Source organism: Tursiops truncatus, chromosome 11 (assembly GCF_011762595.2).
Source record: "Tursiops truncatus isolate mTurTru1 chromosome 11, mTurTru1.mat.Y, whole genome shotgun sequence".
Taxonomy (NCBI): domain Eukaryota; kingdom Metazoa; phylum Chordata; class Mammalia; order Artiodactyla; family Delphinidae; genus Tursiops; species Tursiops truncatus.
The window spans coordinates 93,355,718-93,374,432 of NC_047044.1; the positions used below are offsets into that span (position 1 = coordinate 93,355,718).

General features: G+C 38.4%; 1 protein-coding gene across 5 annotated transcripts in view; it reads left to right on the forward strand.

Moving 5' to 3' along the window:
- The window catches only part of LRP6 (LDL receptor related protein 6), a 172,552-nt gene that overhangs the window by 118,329 nt on the left and 35,508 nt on the right, over positions 1-18,715 (forward strand). For all 5 annotated transcript variants that reach the window (XM_073789032.1, XM_073789033.1, XM_033867028.2 and 2 more), the window contains 5 exons: positions 7,600-7,816; positions 8,904-9,193; positions 10,482-10,708; positions 12,878-13,062; positions 13,692-14,018. In XM_073789032.1, coding sequence (XP_073645133.1) covers positions 7,600-7,816; positions 8,904-9,193; positions 10,482-10,708; positions 12,878-13,062; positions 13,692-14,018 — 1,246 coding nt within the window. The remainder of the gene's footprint in view (positions 1-7,599; positions 7,817-8,903; positions 9,194-10,481; positions 10,709-12,877; positions 13,063-13,691; positions 14,019-18,715) is intronic.

Below are 18,715 nucleotides of genomic sequence, written 5' to 3' on the forward strand. Positions count from 1 at the left end.
CCTTGGGTATGAGAAATGTAACAGTAATTTTCTTTGAGACAAAGCAACATGTTCTTGTTTCTCTATGTTGCTTCTGCCCAGTAGTAGAGAGAGATTGTGTGGCTGATACAAGAGAAGCATTTAGGGCAGAAGCCAATTTTCTAAGAAGTGTCAACTCTGCAAAAGTAATGGAAGGAAACACATTTCAGAAAGTAATCAGACTCGGTATAAAGGGAAATATGTAGTTCTTTAGAAGTAAAGTCTCACAATCAGATTTTGTTTAAGTTTTTGATCCCTTAATTTCTTCAGAGGATTCTCATAAATTGCCTCCTACATCATGTGAACAACAAAAATGATAACAGCATTTATTACTAACAACTATTATTATTCTTCGGATGCCCTTGGACTTTTTCCCTTATCTTTCCTCTCTTCATTTTTTTTTTTTTTAATTATGGAAAATTTCAGACATGTAGTAAAGCAGAGTAAAGATACTCAGGAACTACCTGGCTTCAACCATTATCTGTCAATCTAGAATGCTCTTAAGGGGAGAGCCAAGGAGATGGCAGATAGGGATTCTCTTATTAATATAAATGTGATTTTAATACTTTTATTTTGATATAACCTAAAAGAAATGAAAGAATCAGGCCTTTGTCCTTACTCTTGCAAATCTCAGCTAGGACTTTGAAATGTAAACTTACAAATGTGATAAAAGATGAAAAAAGTAGAGTTTTATTCTTTTCATGAGAAATCATTTTTGAAGTAATTTTAACCCATATTAGAATTAAGTATAGCATAGCTGGGGAGGGAGGAAGGACGAAATGGAAGGCATTTGTTTGTGGCTTTACGGAGCCTGATGAGTCTAGGGCAACCCTGAAGGTGGCAGGTTTGAGGGGGGACAGGGGTCTAATCTAAAACAGGAGTAAATTAATTTTGTTGTGGGCTGTATCGTCACCACCATGAAATTCTAATACTGCACAGTCCACTAGGGTAGCCAGTAACCACATACGGCTATGGAGCGCCTATAATGTGGCTACTCTGAACTGAGATGCCTGAAGTGTGAAATGCATACTAAGAAGACCTAGTAAGAAAAAACATAAAATCTCGCTAATAAATTTTTAAAGAGTGGTTACATGTTGAAATAAAATATTTTGGATATATATGAATAGATTAAATATATTATTAAAATTACCCTTACCTGTTTTTTAAAAAACTTAAAAAAAATCTAGCTCCTAGAAAATTTTGAATTACACACATGACTCACATTTGTAACTTGTATTTCTTTTGGACAGCACTGTTCTAGACCCAACCCTGTTGTAAAAAGCTACTACAACAGTCAAGAATGGGAAGATAGGGAATTAAGGGAAGCAGTGTGGTTACAAACTTACATTTAAAGTATCTTAGCATATCTTAATTACATTGTTTAATTTGAAATAGATGTGATATATCTAGCTTTAGTGTGCACTTTATTTACTCTACTACCCCCCCCCCCAAAAAAACCCACAAAAAAACACTTTTAGTTTTTGCCTTTAAAGTGAGAGAACAAGGAATAGCTAGCTGGAAGGAACTAATACTCTAGTGTGCAAAGCTACAAAATCCTTAGCTGTGGCTTTTAGGGAACTATATTTGAGTTCTTGGACTCTGTGCTATTCTAAAGATCTTTTTAAGACCTTCATTATCATTTGTTGTTGATTTGCCAGATGTTGCTAAAAATTACCTTATCTTTTTAACATGTCCTTTGCTTGTTTTTCTTCTTCCTGAGACCCTTGCTTGCACTTAGAGCAGCATTAACACTGATCCAAGCCCCAGTTTTGTCAGGGGACCAGAGTGAAGATCACCAAAGCATTCCTAACCTGCAATCCTTTATGTGCAATTCTGAAATCCAAAAAGCTCTTGAAACCGAAAGTTATTTTTATTAATTCAGTTGGTAGAGAGTCTGGCTTGAGGGACTTCCCTGGCAATCCAGGCAGTGGGTGCGGGTTCCATCCCTGGTGGGGGAGCCCAAGAAAACCAAAACACAAAATGGAAGCAGTATTGTAACAAATTCAATAAAGACTTTAAAAATGGTCCACATCAAAAACACTTAAGAAAAAAAAAGGAGTCTGACTTGAAGCAGTGTAAGACTAATTGTAGTCCCTATTTATCCCCCTTTGTGAGAATATGTATATGTCTTGCTGGAAAAATATTATCATGCTTGGCAATGAAGTGCTGCCCTGGACCCAGGTAGAGGTGATACGCCATGTGCATTGTGTTAGCCTTTCAGTATTTCAGAGAAGTCCAAATTCTAAAATAGAGCTAGCCCCAGAGACTTTCAGAAAGGGGATTTTTGGACCTCTATTATCATCCCATAGAAATTGAAAATATTTTATTAACCGTAATTCTATATTTAAGATATTTATCTTAAGCACAATCTGGATGCATTAATAGAGGGAAATGAGGTCTTCCTGAAATACAGCTTTGTTATGTCACTCTCCTTAAAGTGCTTTCAGAAGTTTCTTGTTTTCTATAGTTTTTCTTACCTGGAATTTCATACCTCTTATAGGGTGCTGTCTCTCTGAGTCCCTTTTGTATTCTTTCTACCTCAAAGCATCTCTTTCAAAGTCAGTCAAACAAGACATCCATGACTGTGTCTTAACGTGTGTTACTTCTTTTATTTTGAAAAATCATTTTCTCTTTTTCTTTGTCCAAATTCTTCTAATTCTTGAAGGTGGATTTGAACTCCTGCTCCTTCCTAAAGTTTTTCCTGATTAACTGTACGCCAGAGAAGGGTGTATGTTTATGGTTTTAATGTAAATATAGTTTATTTCCTCAACCAGATTGTAATCCCTTAGCTAGAAGAGGCCCTGTTGTAAACTTCTATTAGCATTCATCATGCTTTTCATGTGATTTGCATTTAGTAGATATGTTTATTAATGTTGTTTGATTTGGGGTGGGGAGTGGAGTCGAGGGTCTGGTAGAGCAGCAGAAAGTATATTCCAATCAAATTGTCAAACTTCTCCATTTTGTTTACTGTTTTAGTTACTGTGCATCTAAGTAGCATAAGCAAACAATAAAAATGGGGGTTGGAAATGGGAATAAGGCTGCAGCCCTGCAATAAGGCTGTATCCAGCCCTGCCAGGATACAGAAAAATCTGTGCTGTTTTTATTCAGCTTAAAACTGTGTGGTTGTTTGGTCTTTTACTTCCACATATCCTTTTATATTTATGTATTAATTTTTATTTTGAAGCACTATATTTTACTAAATTAATTAAATATAGCCATTTAAGTATAGCTGTTTACTTTTAGGGACTAAAGCATTTTACTAAAACAATAAAGGGCAAGAACCAGCATTTACTGAGCATCTATTAATCTGATACTGTGCTATATAAGTAAACATTCTTTTCTTTCTTAAATAATTCAGTAATGTAAGTGCTCTCTGCCTATTTTACATGTGAGAAATTTCCTTAAGGGTATCTAGTGAGTGATAGATCTTATATTTAAAATCCAAATCTGTCTAATTCTGCCAGAGTATTGTTTGCTAATCATAAGAGATTTTTAGAGAGCAGAAGAATGAAGAATAAATGCTAAATAAGAAAATGCAGAGTTGTGTAAACCAGAAGAATCTTTTGGAATTATCTTTTTGTTATTTTTCTCACTGTGGTTTTCAGTTTCATTCTTTGCCCATTATCTAAATTCATAGCTAATCAGCTATCTTTGTTTAAGTTGTTAATTTCTCAAAATGAACAAACAGGAATGTTGCAGGACACATAACTGAAAGAGGAGAGTTGGTTGATCCTGTAATATTTTTGAAGTAGAAATTTAGATTTTATTTTTAAAAAGAAGTTCAGTATTAGGTAACTAGTGTATGCTTTTAGATCAGCAAATAAATTTTAATAGAAAGGCCAATATTGGAGCATAGTAATCAGCAAAATTGGTATTAATTTATTAAATGTAAGATAATAATTGATTTAAGATAATACTGAAACAAGGAATAAGGTAAAAGCGGACACGTTTTACTATACCATACACTTGTAAGAAAATATTATTTTAGAGTTCTGTAATACAGAATGTTTAGCACTCTGTGTTAGATGCTCTCTGATAGGATGATGAACTCCTCCCCCTAATGGAGAAGATAGGTTTCCCGTTAAGTATATGACATTCTAGATGAGGTAGCAGTACATTTTCTGGTAGATGCAGTGGGAAATATTGCAGTAGAAACTGATGGGACTTTAGACTAGAACTTTACATATTTGTAATTTTTCTGCATAAGGTAATATTAAAGCCTTAAGACTTGATGGGCCTGTTGAAAGGTGTTTTATAGACAGAACAACTCAGGAAATCTTGGAACATATCCAGCCAGGTTTAAAAAAGGAAAGAGGAACCAGGGAGATGAAGAGATAGAAAGCAGATTGTGCAGAAGAGCACAAGAGCAGAGAAGAACAGAAAAGTAGTCACTGATCGTTTTCAGTAGTCATTTGAGCCGAGTCTCGGATTGTCAGCCAGTTGTAGGGAGGTAAGGGAATGAATGGTAAGAGGTGGAGGCAGCAGCTACAGATCATTCAGAGAACATGGCAGCAAAAACAGAATCATTCAGCTTTTAAACAGTGTCTCTCTAAAATGGTAGAAACTGTGTTAAAGGCAGAAAAGAAGGACCTTATGGAGAGGGAGAAATTGGAGATCCTGGGAAGGAAGGACATAGTATTGGGAGGAAATTCTTGCAGGGAGGGTAGAGGAAGATACCAGAGTCAAGAGAGAATCTCCATATTAGGGTGGAGGCAAAAGGACAGAGTTTTAAAATAAGCTTCTCCCACCTAAAAATAATGACTATTCTAAATTATGTCTAATAAAGGAAAAATTTTCACCCTGATCAGAGTTTCCAGGCAGTAATAAAATGGGGCCAGAAATTCTTTCTTGGAGCTCTGCTTTTAGGAGGGATCAGGAAAGTATCCATTCTCTAAAAGTAGGCAGTAGTATGCATTTTCACATGGATTTAAAATTTGGGCAAGAATACCGTTCATTCATTCACATGGCTAAGCTAGGATCTGAGGATAAGAACTGTTATATAAATTTTAATTTCCATTTTTACTAAGGTTTCTTGACTGTCGTAGGTCTTAGGAAACCTGTCTCCTTTTAAAGTTTTTTTTTTTTTAAATAAATTTATTTATTTATTTATTTTTGGCTGCGTTGGGTCTTCGTTGCTGCGCGCGGGCTTTCTCTAGTTGTGGCGAGCAGGGGCTACGCTGCGTTGCGGTGCATGAGCTTCTCATTGCGGTGGCTTCTCTTCTTGCAGAGCACGGGCTCTAGGCACACGGGCTCAGTAGTTGTGGCTTGCGGTCTCTAGAGCGCAGGCTCAGTAGTTGTGGCGCACAGGCTTAGTTGCTCCGCGGCATGTGGGATCTTCCCGGACCAGGGCTCGAACCCATGTCCCCTGCATTGGCAGGCGGATTCTTAGCCACTGCGCCACCAGGGAAGTCCCTCCTTTTAAAAATTATTTAACAAATATTTATTGAGTTCTCTGCCAGGCTCTTTAATAGTAGCTGTGAAAGACATAAATAGATGAATTAGGTTCCTGCTATTCTAGAGATTATATCCTAGTTATATATGAAAACAGATTATCAACCCTTTTTCTCTGCTTAGTCATTTTACTGTTAAACACCAAAGTAATTTTAAGATAAACCGTAGACATCATAAAATATATCCAGGAATGGTCTCTTGCAAGAAAATGTGAATGTAAAAAATCTAAACTCATGTCTCGAGCAGAAATTATTAACTTTAAAAAGTGTGTAATGTTAGGAGTTGGAGTAGTATTTAATTCTTTTTAACTATGTTTTTGACTTTTAAAAAACATTATATTTAAATATAGATTTATTCAGTTGGCTTAATAGAAGTCCTCTTGTATCTAATATGAACAGATAAACATCCAACTAATATAATCTCTCTTCCATCAGATATAAATCAAATATTTATTGATATTTGCAAGTGAAGATACAAGAATATGGCACAATTTTGCTCAATTTTTAAGTATTTTGTTTCCAAGGTTTGGATGTTTGGGGAAGGTCAGCAAGTGTTTTAAAATTTTTAGAGAGGAGAGATAAAGATATTTGCTTGTCATTCCATCTAGGCATCACAGTATTGACTTACATGGAATATAATTTATGAATAAAAAATTAATACTTGTATAAGATTATGCCTGATACTTCTTTTAAGGTGGGTGTTTGCATGGACATGTTATTAGTAACAATAACATTTCTGAAGGCTGATTTGCCTGGTACACAGGCCACTTTAAATGATAGAAATGTTCTCAGATGAGGACTTGGAAGTTGGTGCTTTAGAATACTTCCTCTGTCTTTTAGAGCAGAAGATTAGTACATGTTTCTGCAACGTCAGAGACAGATAAGACGCCTAGGGAAATTGCTGATGTTTACAATGAAAATGTCAGAATGAATTTAATAATGTTGCTATAGCAGGGGTCCCCAACCCCGGGCCACGGACCAAGAGTGGTCCGTGGTCTGTTAGGAACCGGGTTGCACAGTAGGAGGTGAGCCGAGCGAAGCGCCATCTGTATTTACAGCTGCTCCCCATTGGTCGCATTACTGCCTGAGCTCCGCCTCCTGTCAGATCAGCGGCGGCATTAGATTCTCATAGGAGCGCGAACCCTACTGTGAACTGCACATGTGAGGGCTCTAGGTCGCAAATACAGATTATCATTAGCAGAGAGGTTTGACTGCACAGAGACCATAATAAATCAGTTGCTTGCAGACTCATATCAAAACCCTGTCAGTGAGTGGCAAGTGAAAACAAGCTCAGGGCTCCCACTGATTCTGCATTATGGTGAGCTGTATAATTATTTCATTATATATTTCATATTATATTACAATATAATAGTAATAGAAATAAAGAGCACAATAAATGTAATGTGCTTGAATCATGCTGAAACCGTCCTCCTCCACCCAGTCCGTGGAAAAATTGTCTTCCACGAAACTGGTCCCTGGTGCCAGAAAGGTTGGGGACCGCTGTGCTGTAGGGTAGTTGGAAAGAGCTGATACGTCCTAGTTACTTGAAACTTAGTTGCAGAGAGAGTATCTAGAGTGTTTTTTTTTTTAAAACAAAAACAATGAAATAAAAAATATACTAAATAGAAGGAGTTCTAAAAAAGACATCAACTCTGTATACAAGCTGTGCAACCTTATTTGAATCTTAGTTTCCTTAGATGTCAAACAGGCAAAACTCTCATGATAAAATATGTTATAAAACACAATACGTAATAAAATAATATGTGCAAAGGTACACTATAATTTGAAAACAGATGTACAAGCAAACTTAAGGCGATAATATTGTACTTTTAACTTTTACACAGTCATTTAGTAGAGGAGGTGCCTACTAAATCTAATGTTGCCGGGATTTTTAGAAGGAAGGGTAATAAAAGACTGGGGAAGTAGAGGTAAAATACGAGCCCACGTTGAGTCTTCGAAATCCTTCTCATTAAACCAACATGTTGTCACTTTGTGAAAGCATTGTAACAGGAGTAGCTAAGATGACACTTGGATTTTGATGTAGGCATAGTTGGTTTTGTCATTTTTACATACGTTTGAAGAATAAGTACACATCTTTTCCTCTTCCTTCTCTTTAAACTTAAACTTGAAGGTTATGAATACCGATGGGACTGGGAGACGAGTGCTAGTGGAAGACAAAATTCCCCACATATTTGGGTTTACTTTGTTGGGTGACTATGTTTACTGGACCGACTGGCAGAGGCGGAGCATCGAAAGAGTACACAAACGAAGTGCAGAGCGGGAAATCATCATAGACCAGCTCCCTGACCTCATGGGCCTGAAGGCCACAAATGTTCATCGAATCGTTGGTAAGTAATTCCACAGTTCTCTTAGAGATTGAACGAGGAATGAGAAAAGATAGAGACAGTCAGCAGCTTGTAAAGTCAGCAGTGTAAATTGTTGATGTTTTGAGGGGATATACATAAATTCTTTGTGGTACAAGTACGTTTTTCTCAAAGTCTGATACCTTTTACATCATATCCCATGGTGTCTAGTGGCTAAGGAAGACAGTGAACAGCTTATCTTCTTTCTCAGGGACGATCATTCCATTTCCTTCCACCTCCCTACTGTCAAACCCTAAATGTAAGAACCAGAGAAATTAAATAAATGTCCCAGGGAAAATACTCCAAATCACTTTCTTCTTTTGGTTCCTGAAACCTCCAAACATATTTTCAGCATATCACCAAGTTCAGTGATATTTGGGGATGACCTAATGCTGGGCACCATGTAGATGGTCCATGAATAATTTTGGAATCAAGAACTTTCTTTAAAGTTGTTTATCCGGAAACAAATGAGAACTTTAAGTTATCAGATTGATTGGCAGGAATAACCTTTTAAATGTTGGCTTAGTACTCTGCCTACATAGTTTGAATCGAAGGGCTAAACTTAACACACACGCACACCCCTTCATGAAAAGAATTTCTACTGTATGAATAATGCAGTTTAGTTAAAGTTTACTGTGGGTACAAAGGAAAGTATTTTTGTCATACCTCTATTCCCAGTTGATCAGCACAAGAGTTTTGACCTGCTCCGTTTTCAACCTGGGCCAGTTCAGCACTCCTTAGGCAACCTGGTAGTCCCCACTCCTGGGAGGTCACCATACTGATGCCAACTTAATCGGATACCCAATCAGCATAGAGCATTACCGATCAAAACTCTTGGGCTCAAGCCATCCTGCTTCCGAGTAGCTGGGACTATAGGCCTGCACAACTGTGCCTGGCCTTTTATTCCCTATTAACCCTCACAGTGCATGTCTATGAGATTACAACTGAAACTCTAGATTTGGGAGCAAATATCATCCTTGGTCTTTGTGAAACAAATGCTTAGTCATTTTAAATTGAAAATGTGTTGATTGTATCAATGCGTGTGTCCTTCTGTGCCCTTTTATAATTTTAGGTTCCAACCCCTGCGCTGAGGAGAATGGGGGATGTAGCCATCTCTGCCTCTATAGACCTCAGGGCCTTCGCTGTGCCTGCCCCATTGGCTTTGAACTCATCAGTGACATGAAGACCTGCATTGTCCCAGAGGCTTTCCTTTTGTTTTCACGGAGAGCAGATATCAGGAGAATTTCTTTGGAAACTAACAATAATAACGTGGCCATCCCGCTCACTGGTGTCAAAGAAGCTTCTGCTTTGGACTTTGATGTGACAGACAACCGAATTTACTGGACTGACATATCACTCAAGGTTAGCAAAAGAACTGGAATATTAAAACTGGGGGCTAAAAGGGAGAGCCTCTAGGATTTCTGACTCTTCGTGCTCTTATCAACTTTCCTCATTACTTAATAGGCAGAGTTCTACAAAAACACTTAACTTTTTAAAGGAAGTCGAGGGAAAGGCCCATTCAGTATTTTTTATTAAGTATGTTTTAGTGCAAGATACTCTGCTTGAGTGTTCTAAATCTGCAAGACATAATCTTCCTCTACTTTGTTCTGTTTGAATTTAATGAGTGACGTTTTCTTCAGTTAGAGAGTAAGCAATTGCATGCTTCATATAAATGGCTTATAGAGACTTGACTCTAAATTTATTTAAAAAAATTTGGGGACACCTGACTGAGATAGAAAATGGCAATTATGAGTTATAGCATACCTTTTTTTCCCCCCTAGAATAAAAAGCACATTGAGTCCATAAGGAGGAGCTCTTAACCGGAAAATCTGGAGAATAAGCTTTCCTTCTTCCAGATTGTTTTGGACTTGTTTTAGATAACTTGTGTAAAATTTTGTCTCATGTGCAAAAATCATGGAATGTTAGAGCCAGAGTTAGATTCTAATGGTGTTCAGTAAACTCTGTTAAATGAGTGAATAAATGCTTTATCTTGGCTTTTATTGTGTGGGCTTGTAAGTTTCCTCATCTTGAAAATAGCGATAATGTCTATCTTGCAGGGCTGTTGTAAGGATTAAATCAGAAAATATAGGTACACAAAGTACTTAGGATAGTACTTGCCATGAAGTAGCAGCTATTATTAATAGCTTGAATTATGACGGTTTTAATTTTTAGGGGATTCAAAGCTACAGTGGTAATGGTATGATAATAGTCACATGCACCTCTATAAGGTATCAATATAAGGTTGTTGAGATCTTCAGTTGACACGGTGACATGGCCTACTCTCAGGTACCCTCAGGAAGCTGACTACCTGTTAAAAGTCTGCAACATTCTGGTCACGTCTCTTTCACTTGATTACTAATAAATTTTACAAGAATAGTCATTCCACTGTTCTACTAGAATAAATTTCTGGTCCTTAAAAATTTCAAAACTTTCTCCCTGAATTGGCAATAAAACTTGAGGTCACAGTTGCATTTATTAGAGATTGACATCATTTTTTTTCTTTGCTCATAAAATATGTGAATTGTATTGAGAAACTATGCCTCTGGCTCTTCTGGATCCTCCCACCCAACGAAAAACAAACCATACATTCCTTCTGGATGGTGTTTTGTACTTAAGCCCTGTGACTTTTTTGTTAATCTTATTTTTGCAGACCATCAGCAGAGCCTTTATGAATGGCAGTGCACTGGAACATGTGGTAGAATTTGGCTTAGATTATCCAGAAGGCATGGCAGTAGACTGGCTTGGGAAGAACTTGTACTGGGCAGACACAGGAACAAATCGAATTGAGGTATCAAAGTTGGACGGGCAGCACCGACAAGTTTTGGTGTGGAAAGACCTAGATAGTCCCAGAGCTCTTGCATTGGACCCCGCTGAAGGGTAAACAGCTTTTTGTATGCATTCTTTGCAACTGCATTGTTCATGGCCAAGTTATGGATTATATTCTTGATGTCTTAAATAATGCTTATTAGGAATTTGACAAGTCAACCATAGACAGGCTTTATCTTAAAACCATTAGTTGAGATTTCACTGATTTAGAATTAATAATTATTAGCTAAATTTGACTTTTGTCATCATTAACATTGGGTGAAAAAGATTAGTGAGGGCTTCCCTGGTGGCGCAGTGGTTGGGAGTCCGCCTGCCGATGCAGGGGGCGCGGGTTCGTGCCCCGGTCCGGGAAGATCCCACATGCCGCGGAGCAGCTAGACCCGTGAGCCATGGCCGCTGAGCCTGCGCATCCGGAGCCCGTGCTCCGCAACGGGAGAGGCCACAACAGTGAGAGGCCCGCGTACCGCGAAAAAAAAAAACGTGAAATGGATTAATAATTAAATATTAATGATCATACTTACATACTAAGTAGACAGCCTTTTTAAAGGTGTCATCAAGTCTGTATTTGCTTGCACTCTCTCCCAAGTTACACCAGATTCCAAACCTATGAAAGTAAACCCACTGAAATAATGTGTGCTAGGAAATAACTGCATTTTACAAGCTCCATTCTAGAATGTTTGTTAATTCAAAAATGGACAATTAGTTTGATTATTATTATAAACTTGGGGAAACTTTGATATTAAACAGTGAACTTTCTGATAAACTATTTTTTTTACAACGTGACATGTTTTTCAATGGTAGATGATCCTTCTTACATGATTTAGCAAGTTTTAAAAAGCCGGCATCTAAGAAATCTGAAATGTGAAGAATAACTCCATTTTAAAAAGCAGAAGTTAACAGTGTGAACGTACAAACATATTTACTATAGCCGTAATGAAACATAGTTTCCCTGAATCAGTCAGTTCCATGGTTAGCTTGTTAGCCATGTAGTTAAGAAGGTCATACTGAAAGCACCCCCTCTGTGCTGACATGTTGTGATTGGGTTATGGTGATTTTTATTCTAAACATTAGTTACCAGACAGATATTTAGTAGTTGGGACGAAGTACTCTAGTTTATGTGGCTGCTGGCAACTGTGAAATTTCTCCCACAGTTGTTTTCTCTTGGGCTCTCGGGGTGTGCACGTGCCTGTCAGCTGACAAGTACAAATGCAAACAAAGACCGAGACAACTTCAGTTTTCAGAAAACCATGTTCATACATTGCTACCAAATCAACCATCAGCTAACAGGCTGATGAGTGAATGTCTGCCATGGGTATTTGATGAGACCTGGCACGTGGAGAACATTCCTACTCCCAGTATTCAGAGTGTCTTCAAACTAGCACTACTAGTTCAGCTGGAAGGGCATTTGGCTAAGGGTCAGCTTCTAGTTCTAGCGCTGCCATGTGACTGGCTTGAAGACATCAGACAAATCAGTCACACTTTTAGTGCCTTGGCCTCCTCATGTGTAAAAAACCTATACTGTTGAGCTGCTCTAAGGTTAAGGTGAAGAACTCAAAAGAGTACAACAAAAGCAAAAGAGTGTTCTAAAATTTCCCAGGGGTTGTAGTGATAGTGTTCACTGACCAGCTGACACATTAAGGGGTGGTTCGTTGCTCTTACACGTCGCGGTATGTTGCCTTCGACCATGTGACCAAATGCATTTTCAAACTTTGCTTTTAAATTTCAGTTAAAGGCTATTAATTTTTACCCTTGATGTACTGCTGCAACTTAGTTTGGGGGAGAGTTGATGACACAAATTGAAAAGAAGTTTAAAAATTCGAATTACTTGTATTCAGAAATACATATATTTTGTTCTGAAGCGAATCAGGTTCTGAGACCAGAGCTTTAATTCTTTGCTAACTTCTTGAATATTAGTTTTATAAATGCAATGCTGCAATAAGGAAATCATTGGTTTGTTTCCAGTTCCTAGGTTTTGGATGGAACAAATTCATTGGAAAGACTAAGGAAAGCTGACTCACTTCCTTTTTAGGATATGAGAAAAAATACTTAGTTGAGGCTGCCAGTATTCTTGAAAAAAATTATAGCTATGATTTTGCTTTACCAATTTCCTTGACTTAATGTATATTTTCTTTAAATTCATTTAGTTACTGTGCATGAATATGATCCTTTCTCCCAAATAGTCAAAAATGAAATGTTAAGTATCCACTGTTTTGAATTTAGATTTATGTATTGGACTGAATGGGGTGGAAAGCCTAAGATAGACAGAGCTGCCATGGATGGAAGTGAACGTACTACATTAGTTCCAAATGTGGGGCGAGCAAATGGCCTAACTATTGATTATGCTAAAAGGAGGCTTTATTGGACAGACCTGGACACCAACTTAATAGAATCTTCAAATATGCTTGGTAAGCTGTACTCCCTTTTGTTCAGACAGATAGTATATAATCCTTTCTGTGCAAAAGTCAGTGGCTGCTGTTTACCGTAGGTTAGATACTATTAATAAAACTTCATATGAATGTCTAGGTTTTTCCTCTGTCTCACACTGTATCCTATTTATTAATAGTGGGCTAGGTACTTGGATTCATATCTCTTTAATATGTGGACATTTCATTACTGTTGGGCTTATAATGGAATTTATAACACCCTGGGCATTCCTGAAGTGACTTTTTGTACCGGTAAAATACAATATATGCATTTTCATCCTTTTTTGGAAGGAAAAATAGTTGAACTGTAGACCTTTATGGAGGGAAAATAAGACCACAATCAAAATAGACCATTTACAGGAGTTTAAAAAAACTCAGTGATTTGTAGCAAGAATATTAGTTTGAGGCATGGGGTCAGACTGCAGGTGGGTTGATTTCAGAGGACCAGTCTGGTTTAAGAATTGCTTTTAAAGGAATTCTTCTGTTTTAAATTGCTTACAAAAGTAATGTTTTATATGTTAACATTTTATTTTATTTTTGCCAACAAGACTTACATTCTCACATATTTCATCTCTCTGCTTCTCCCCTTTCTACTGCCTTTCTGAAAACAGGACTCAACCGTGAGGTTATAGCAGATGACTTGCCTCATCCGTTTGGCTTAACTCAGTACCAAGATTACATCTACTGGACGGACTGGAGCCGACGCAGCATCGAGCGTGCCAACAAAACCAGTGGCCAAAACCGCACCATCATCCAGGGCCATTTGGATTATGTGATGGACATCCTCGTGTTTCACTCCTCTCGGCAGGCAGGGTGGAATGAGTGTGCTTCCAGCAATGGGCACTGCTCCCACCTCTGCTTGGCGGTGCCAGTTGGAGGTTTTGTTTGTGGATGCCCTGCCCACTACTCTCTTAATGCTGACAACAGGACTTGTAGTGGTAAGCTGCATTTCCCCCCCCCCAAAGCAATCTAGAATTAGAGGAGAAAACACTGTAGTTCATGTTCTTTCTAGAATAAAAAGTTGTAGAGGTCCAGAGTTGATCATTTGTTTAATAAAAGGGAAGGACTAAATGTGGAAAAATGCAGGTTTTTGTTACTTTTATTTGTTTGGTGCTAACTAGTTGATGTTATGGAAGAATTGATACTATAGAAAAAGTAAGTCTTTTATCCTTGGGGATTAAATATGTATTGAAAAATGTGCATAGCTTCTTTGAGAGACAGCAGACAGCACATATGTGTGCTATACATATTTATTCATGATAAAGGAAGGGAAGAACAGTACAAACAGTACAACAAAGAGAATCTACAAAATGCGATCTCCTTGTCCTTTGAAGTTCATAGAATAGGCTAAAGATGAAGAATTTAAGTGTGTAAGAGGCCAGGCAGAAAATGCTATGAGTAAATTTAGCTCAGTATGAAACAGTAAATAGATGGGGAAGGAAAACTGGAGAGCACATGCTCTGAACATAGTGAGTGGTCGCCACTTACTTCTAGCTGATGTTACCAGCTCTTCTCAGATTCACATGCACACAGAGACACACACACATACAGTGCTGAGAACACCAAAACACAGTGTGCCACAAAAGATTGTTGGCTTGGGGAGTCCTGATTTATGATTCAGGTGTGCGTGAATGCCCATGTCTTGGTGGATAGACAAGAACAAATTGGTAGATATGATAAATAGATCAGAAAAAGTAGATTCGTGGGAGAGAAGTAGGGTATGGTTCACTAAGTTAGAAGGTAACAAAATTGCTGTAGGATATTGGATATAGTGAACTATTGAAATTACCTTATTCTGTGCCTGAAAGTATAGGAGGTCACATAGGAAAGGATCTAGTCTGTTCTGACACAAGACTTCAGTTCTGAAAAGGAAAGAACATCAGTTTATAGTTTAATGATTTGGCATCTCTGTCACATGTAAGTTTTGTGTTTTACCAAAGCAAGTCACATACATTTTTTAAGCCTTATTTTTTCTCATTTGTACAATGGGAATAATAATAGTAATTAACTTGTAGGGTTGCTATGAAAATTGAATAAGATATAATTACATGATTTGATTGCTGTGGAGAATGGATTTGAGGAGGAAAATTAAGTGGTTGCAGGGCAGTCAGACTCTTGTGATAATGCAGGTCGACTTAGACGGGGCTGGTGGCCGTTGTGATGGAGAGACGTTGATGGGTTCAAGGTATATTTTGAAACTAGAATGAACAGAACTTGTTAATGAGTTGTATATGAGGAAGAATAAGAGGGAGGAAGCAAGGATGACTTGTAGATTTTTGGTGTGAGCAGTTAAGTAGATAGTAAATGGGGAGGATTCGTTTTCAAAAAGAATTTAAAAATAATTTTAGGTTTGTATTGATTTTCCTATGGGAAATAGAACTATTAAATAGGTAAATGTAGGGACTTCCCTGGTGGTGCAGTGGTTAAGAATCTGCCTGCCAACGCAGGGGACATGGGTTCGAGCCCTGGTCCGGGAAGATCCCACATGCCACGGAGCAACTAAGCCCGTGAGCCACAACTACTGAGCCTGCGCTCTAGAGCCCGCGTGCCACAACTACTGAGCCTGTGCTCTAGAGCCCGCGTGCCTAAAGCCCGTGCTCTGCAACAAGATAGGCCACCGCAATGAGAAGCCTGCGCACTGCAATGAACAGTAGCCCTCACTCACTGCAACTAGAGAAAGCCTGTGTGCAGCAACGGAGACCCAACGCAGCCTTAGATAGATAGATAGATCGATCGATCGATCGATCGATCAACAGATACCCAACGCAGCCATAGATAGATAGATCAGTCGATCAACAGAGACCCAATGCAGCCGTAGTTAGATTGATAGATAGGAAGATAGGAAGAAAGAAAGAAAGGAAGGAGGGAGGGAGGGAGGGAGGGAGGAAGAAAGAAAGGAAAGGAAAGGAAAGAAAGGAAGGAAGGAAAAGAAAGAAAGAAAGAAATTGTATAGAAGAATCCATAGCTCAGGGAGATGTTAGAGGTATTAATTTTAGAAATGCCAGCATGTATTTAAAATAGGTACTTAGGGAGAAGGTATAGACCTGGGGTCAGCAAACTTTTTCTTTAAAGAGCCAGAGAGTAAATATTTAGGCTTTGTGAATCCTATAGTCTCTCTCACATCTATTCAGCTCTGAACATTTCAGTGTGATAGCAGCCATAGATGTTACATTTTTAAAATGTGGCTCAATTCTGATAAACTTTATTATAAAAACAGGCAGCAGGCCAGATTTACCTTGTGGGCCATAGTTTGCAAACTCTAGTGTGGCAAAAAGAAGGGGTCTGGTAACCTCAGGAACTCTGGTTGAGGAGAGAAAGCTCGCAGTGGACACAGAAAAGCAGCAGCGAGAAGGGCCAGAGGAGAACCAGGAGAAGATAGTGACACAGAAGACAAGAGAGAAGATTGTTTGAAAATAGAACTGTGTTAATGCTGTTGACAGGTTGAGTAAGGTGAGGCCTAAAATAGTATCCATTGGATATTTGGATGAGGTGGTTATTAGTAACCCTGAAAAAAGTAATTTCAGGGAGGTAATGGTGAAAGATGGGAATAGATCAACAAGTGAATGGAGAAAAGGAAGGGCTGGTAGTGTATGTGTTATGTAGACATCTTTTTTAAGAAGTTTAACTTTGGAAGGAGAAAATGGGGGTAATAAGTGTTGGAGACAGAAGAATAGGGAAAGACCTTTTGAGGTCATTATTGTTTGGTCTGATTTTACCAGTGTGTGCTAGTTGGTGAGTGAAGGTCTTGAGAAATCAGTGCTGAGTGTCCCTAATGTCTGTCTTTGGCTCTTTCTGAGATGATTGGCAGTGTTTCAAGAGGCTTCCTGTTGCGTGTTCTTTTTATAATGAGTACTATTTAATATTTGTGCACAGATGTATTAGATTCCAAAGCAGATTACAAGAGAAGTTTAACACAAAGTACTTGCCCTCAAAAAGTTTTCTAACATTGTGTAATTTACTCCTAGACCTGTGTTTCAAAAGCTAAATCAGATCATGTTGTTACTCTGCTCAAAACCTCCCATTTCACACAGAGTGAAAACCTAGTTCTTATAATGGCCTACAAGTTCCTGCATGATCTGTACCCCACACTTCGCACCCCCCCCCCCGCTTTGCTTCTCTAACCTCAGCTTTTACCATTCTCTCCCTTGCTCTCTCCATGGCAGCCACACCAGCCTCATTGCTGTTTTCAAATATGCCAGTTACTCCTACTTCAGGACTGTTATACTGCTTATTTCCTCTACTTGGAATGTTCTTCCTGCAGATATTTGCATGGATATACTTCACCTCCAAGTCATTGCTTAATTGTGACCTCCACAGTGAGACCTGATCTGCCCGATTTAAAATTGCAAGTCATCCTTCCACCCTATCTAACATTGCCAGTGCCCCTTACCTGCCATTTTTCTTTTTCCTGTGACACTTAATCACTCTCTGATATACTGTATAATTTATACACTCTATTATTTATACACTATAACCTCTTTATTATGCTTATTACTTGTTATCTGTTTACTGGGATATAAACTCCATGAAGCAACATTTTTTTCCTGTTTTTCCACTGATGTATCTTAGGTGCCTAAAAAAGTGTTCGGTAAATAGTAGTCATTCAAGAAATCATTGTTAAATAGAAGAATGAAGAAGCAGGACAGGATTTGGAAAAACATGTGCTCTTCCATTCAGCAGCAGCTTTGTGACCTGGGAAAAATTACTTAACCTTTCTGAGCCTTTCTTTAGACATTACTTAACTGTTCTGAGTTTGCTCACCTATAAAATGGAGTAATTTGGGGGATTGGATGACATCTGGTATGATGTGTGACATCTTGGAGTTCCTAAATAAATGCTTGTTTCTTTTCTTTCCCAGTTTTCTGAAATAATTTTATTTCCTTACTTTCAAAATCATGGCTACAGGGCTGTCCTTAGTTATCATCATCTCATGCTTGTTTCTTCATTTGTTTACTCATTTATTCTTTCAGTGAATATTTACTGAACACCTAATCCACACTGGGCATCATTTGAGCCAGTGAAGAATGTAGCACTGAATAAAATAGACATTAATCCCTGCCCTCATGGAGCTTACATTTCAGTGGGACAGATAATGAACTAAATAAGTAAACTCTGTCAGGAGTTAGATGGAGATGAGTGTTATGGAGAAAATTAAGAGCAAGAAAGGGTGGGTAAGAGGATCACAGTGTTAAATAGGGTCATGAGAGAAGTCCTGACTGTAAAAGTGACACTATGTCCGGAACTGAGGGAGGTGAGAAAATGAGCTATGCTGGATATCTGGGAGAAGACCTGTCAAGCAAAAGGGAATAGCAAATGCAGGGGCCCTAGGGGGAAGCATGTTCGGCATATTAGAGGAACACCTAGGAGGCCAGTGTCTCTGGAACACAGTGAATAGAAATTAAGTCAGAGAGGAGGCCAAATTGTGTAATCCTTTGTTCAGTACTGAAGTGGTTGGCCTCTATGGAACCTTTGTGCAAATTGGGAAAAGATGTTTCCTCTGGGCAGATGCAGCTGCATAGGTGCTTGACTTGGCTAATGAAGTGTGGACTGGACTTCAGTCCCTACTTGGTGCCTTTGGCACAATGCACAGATGGCACAGTCAGACATGGTGGGCTTGCCCTTGTCATTTATGCTG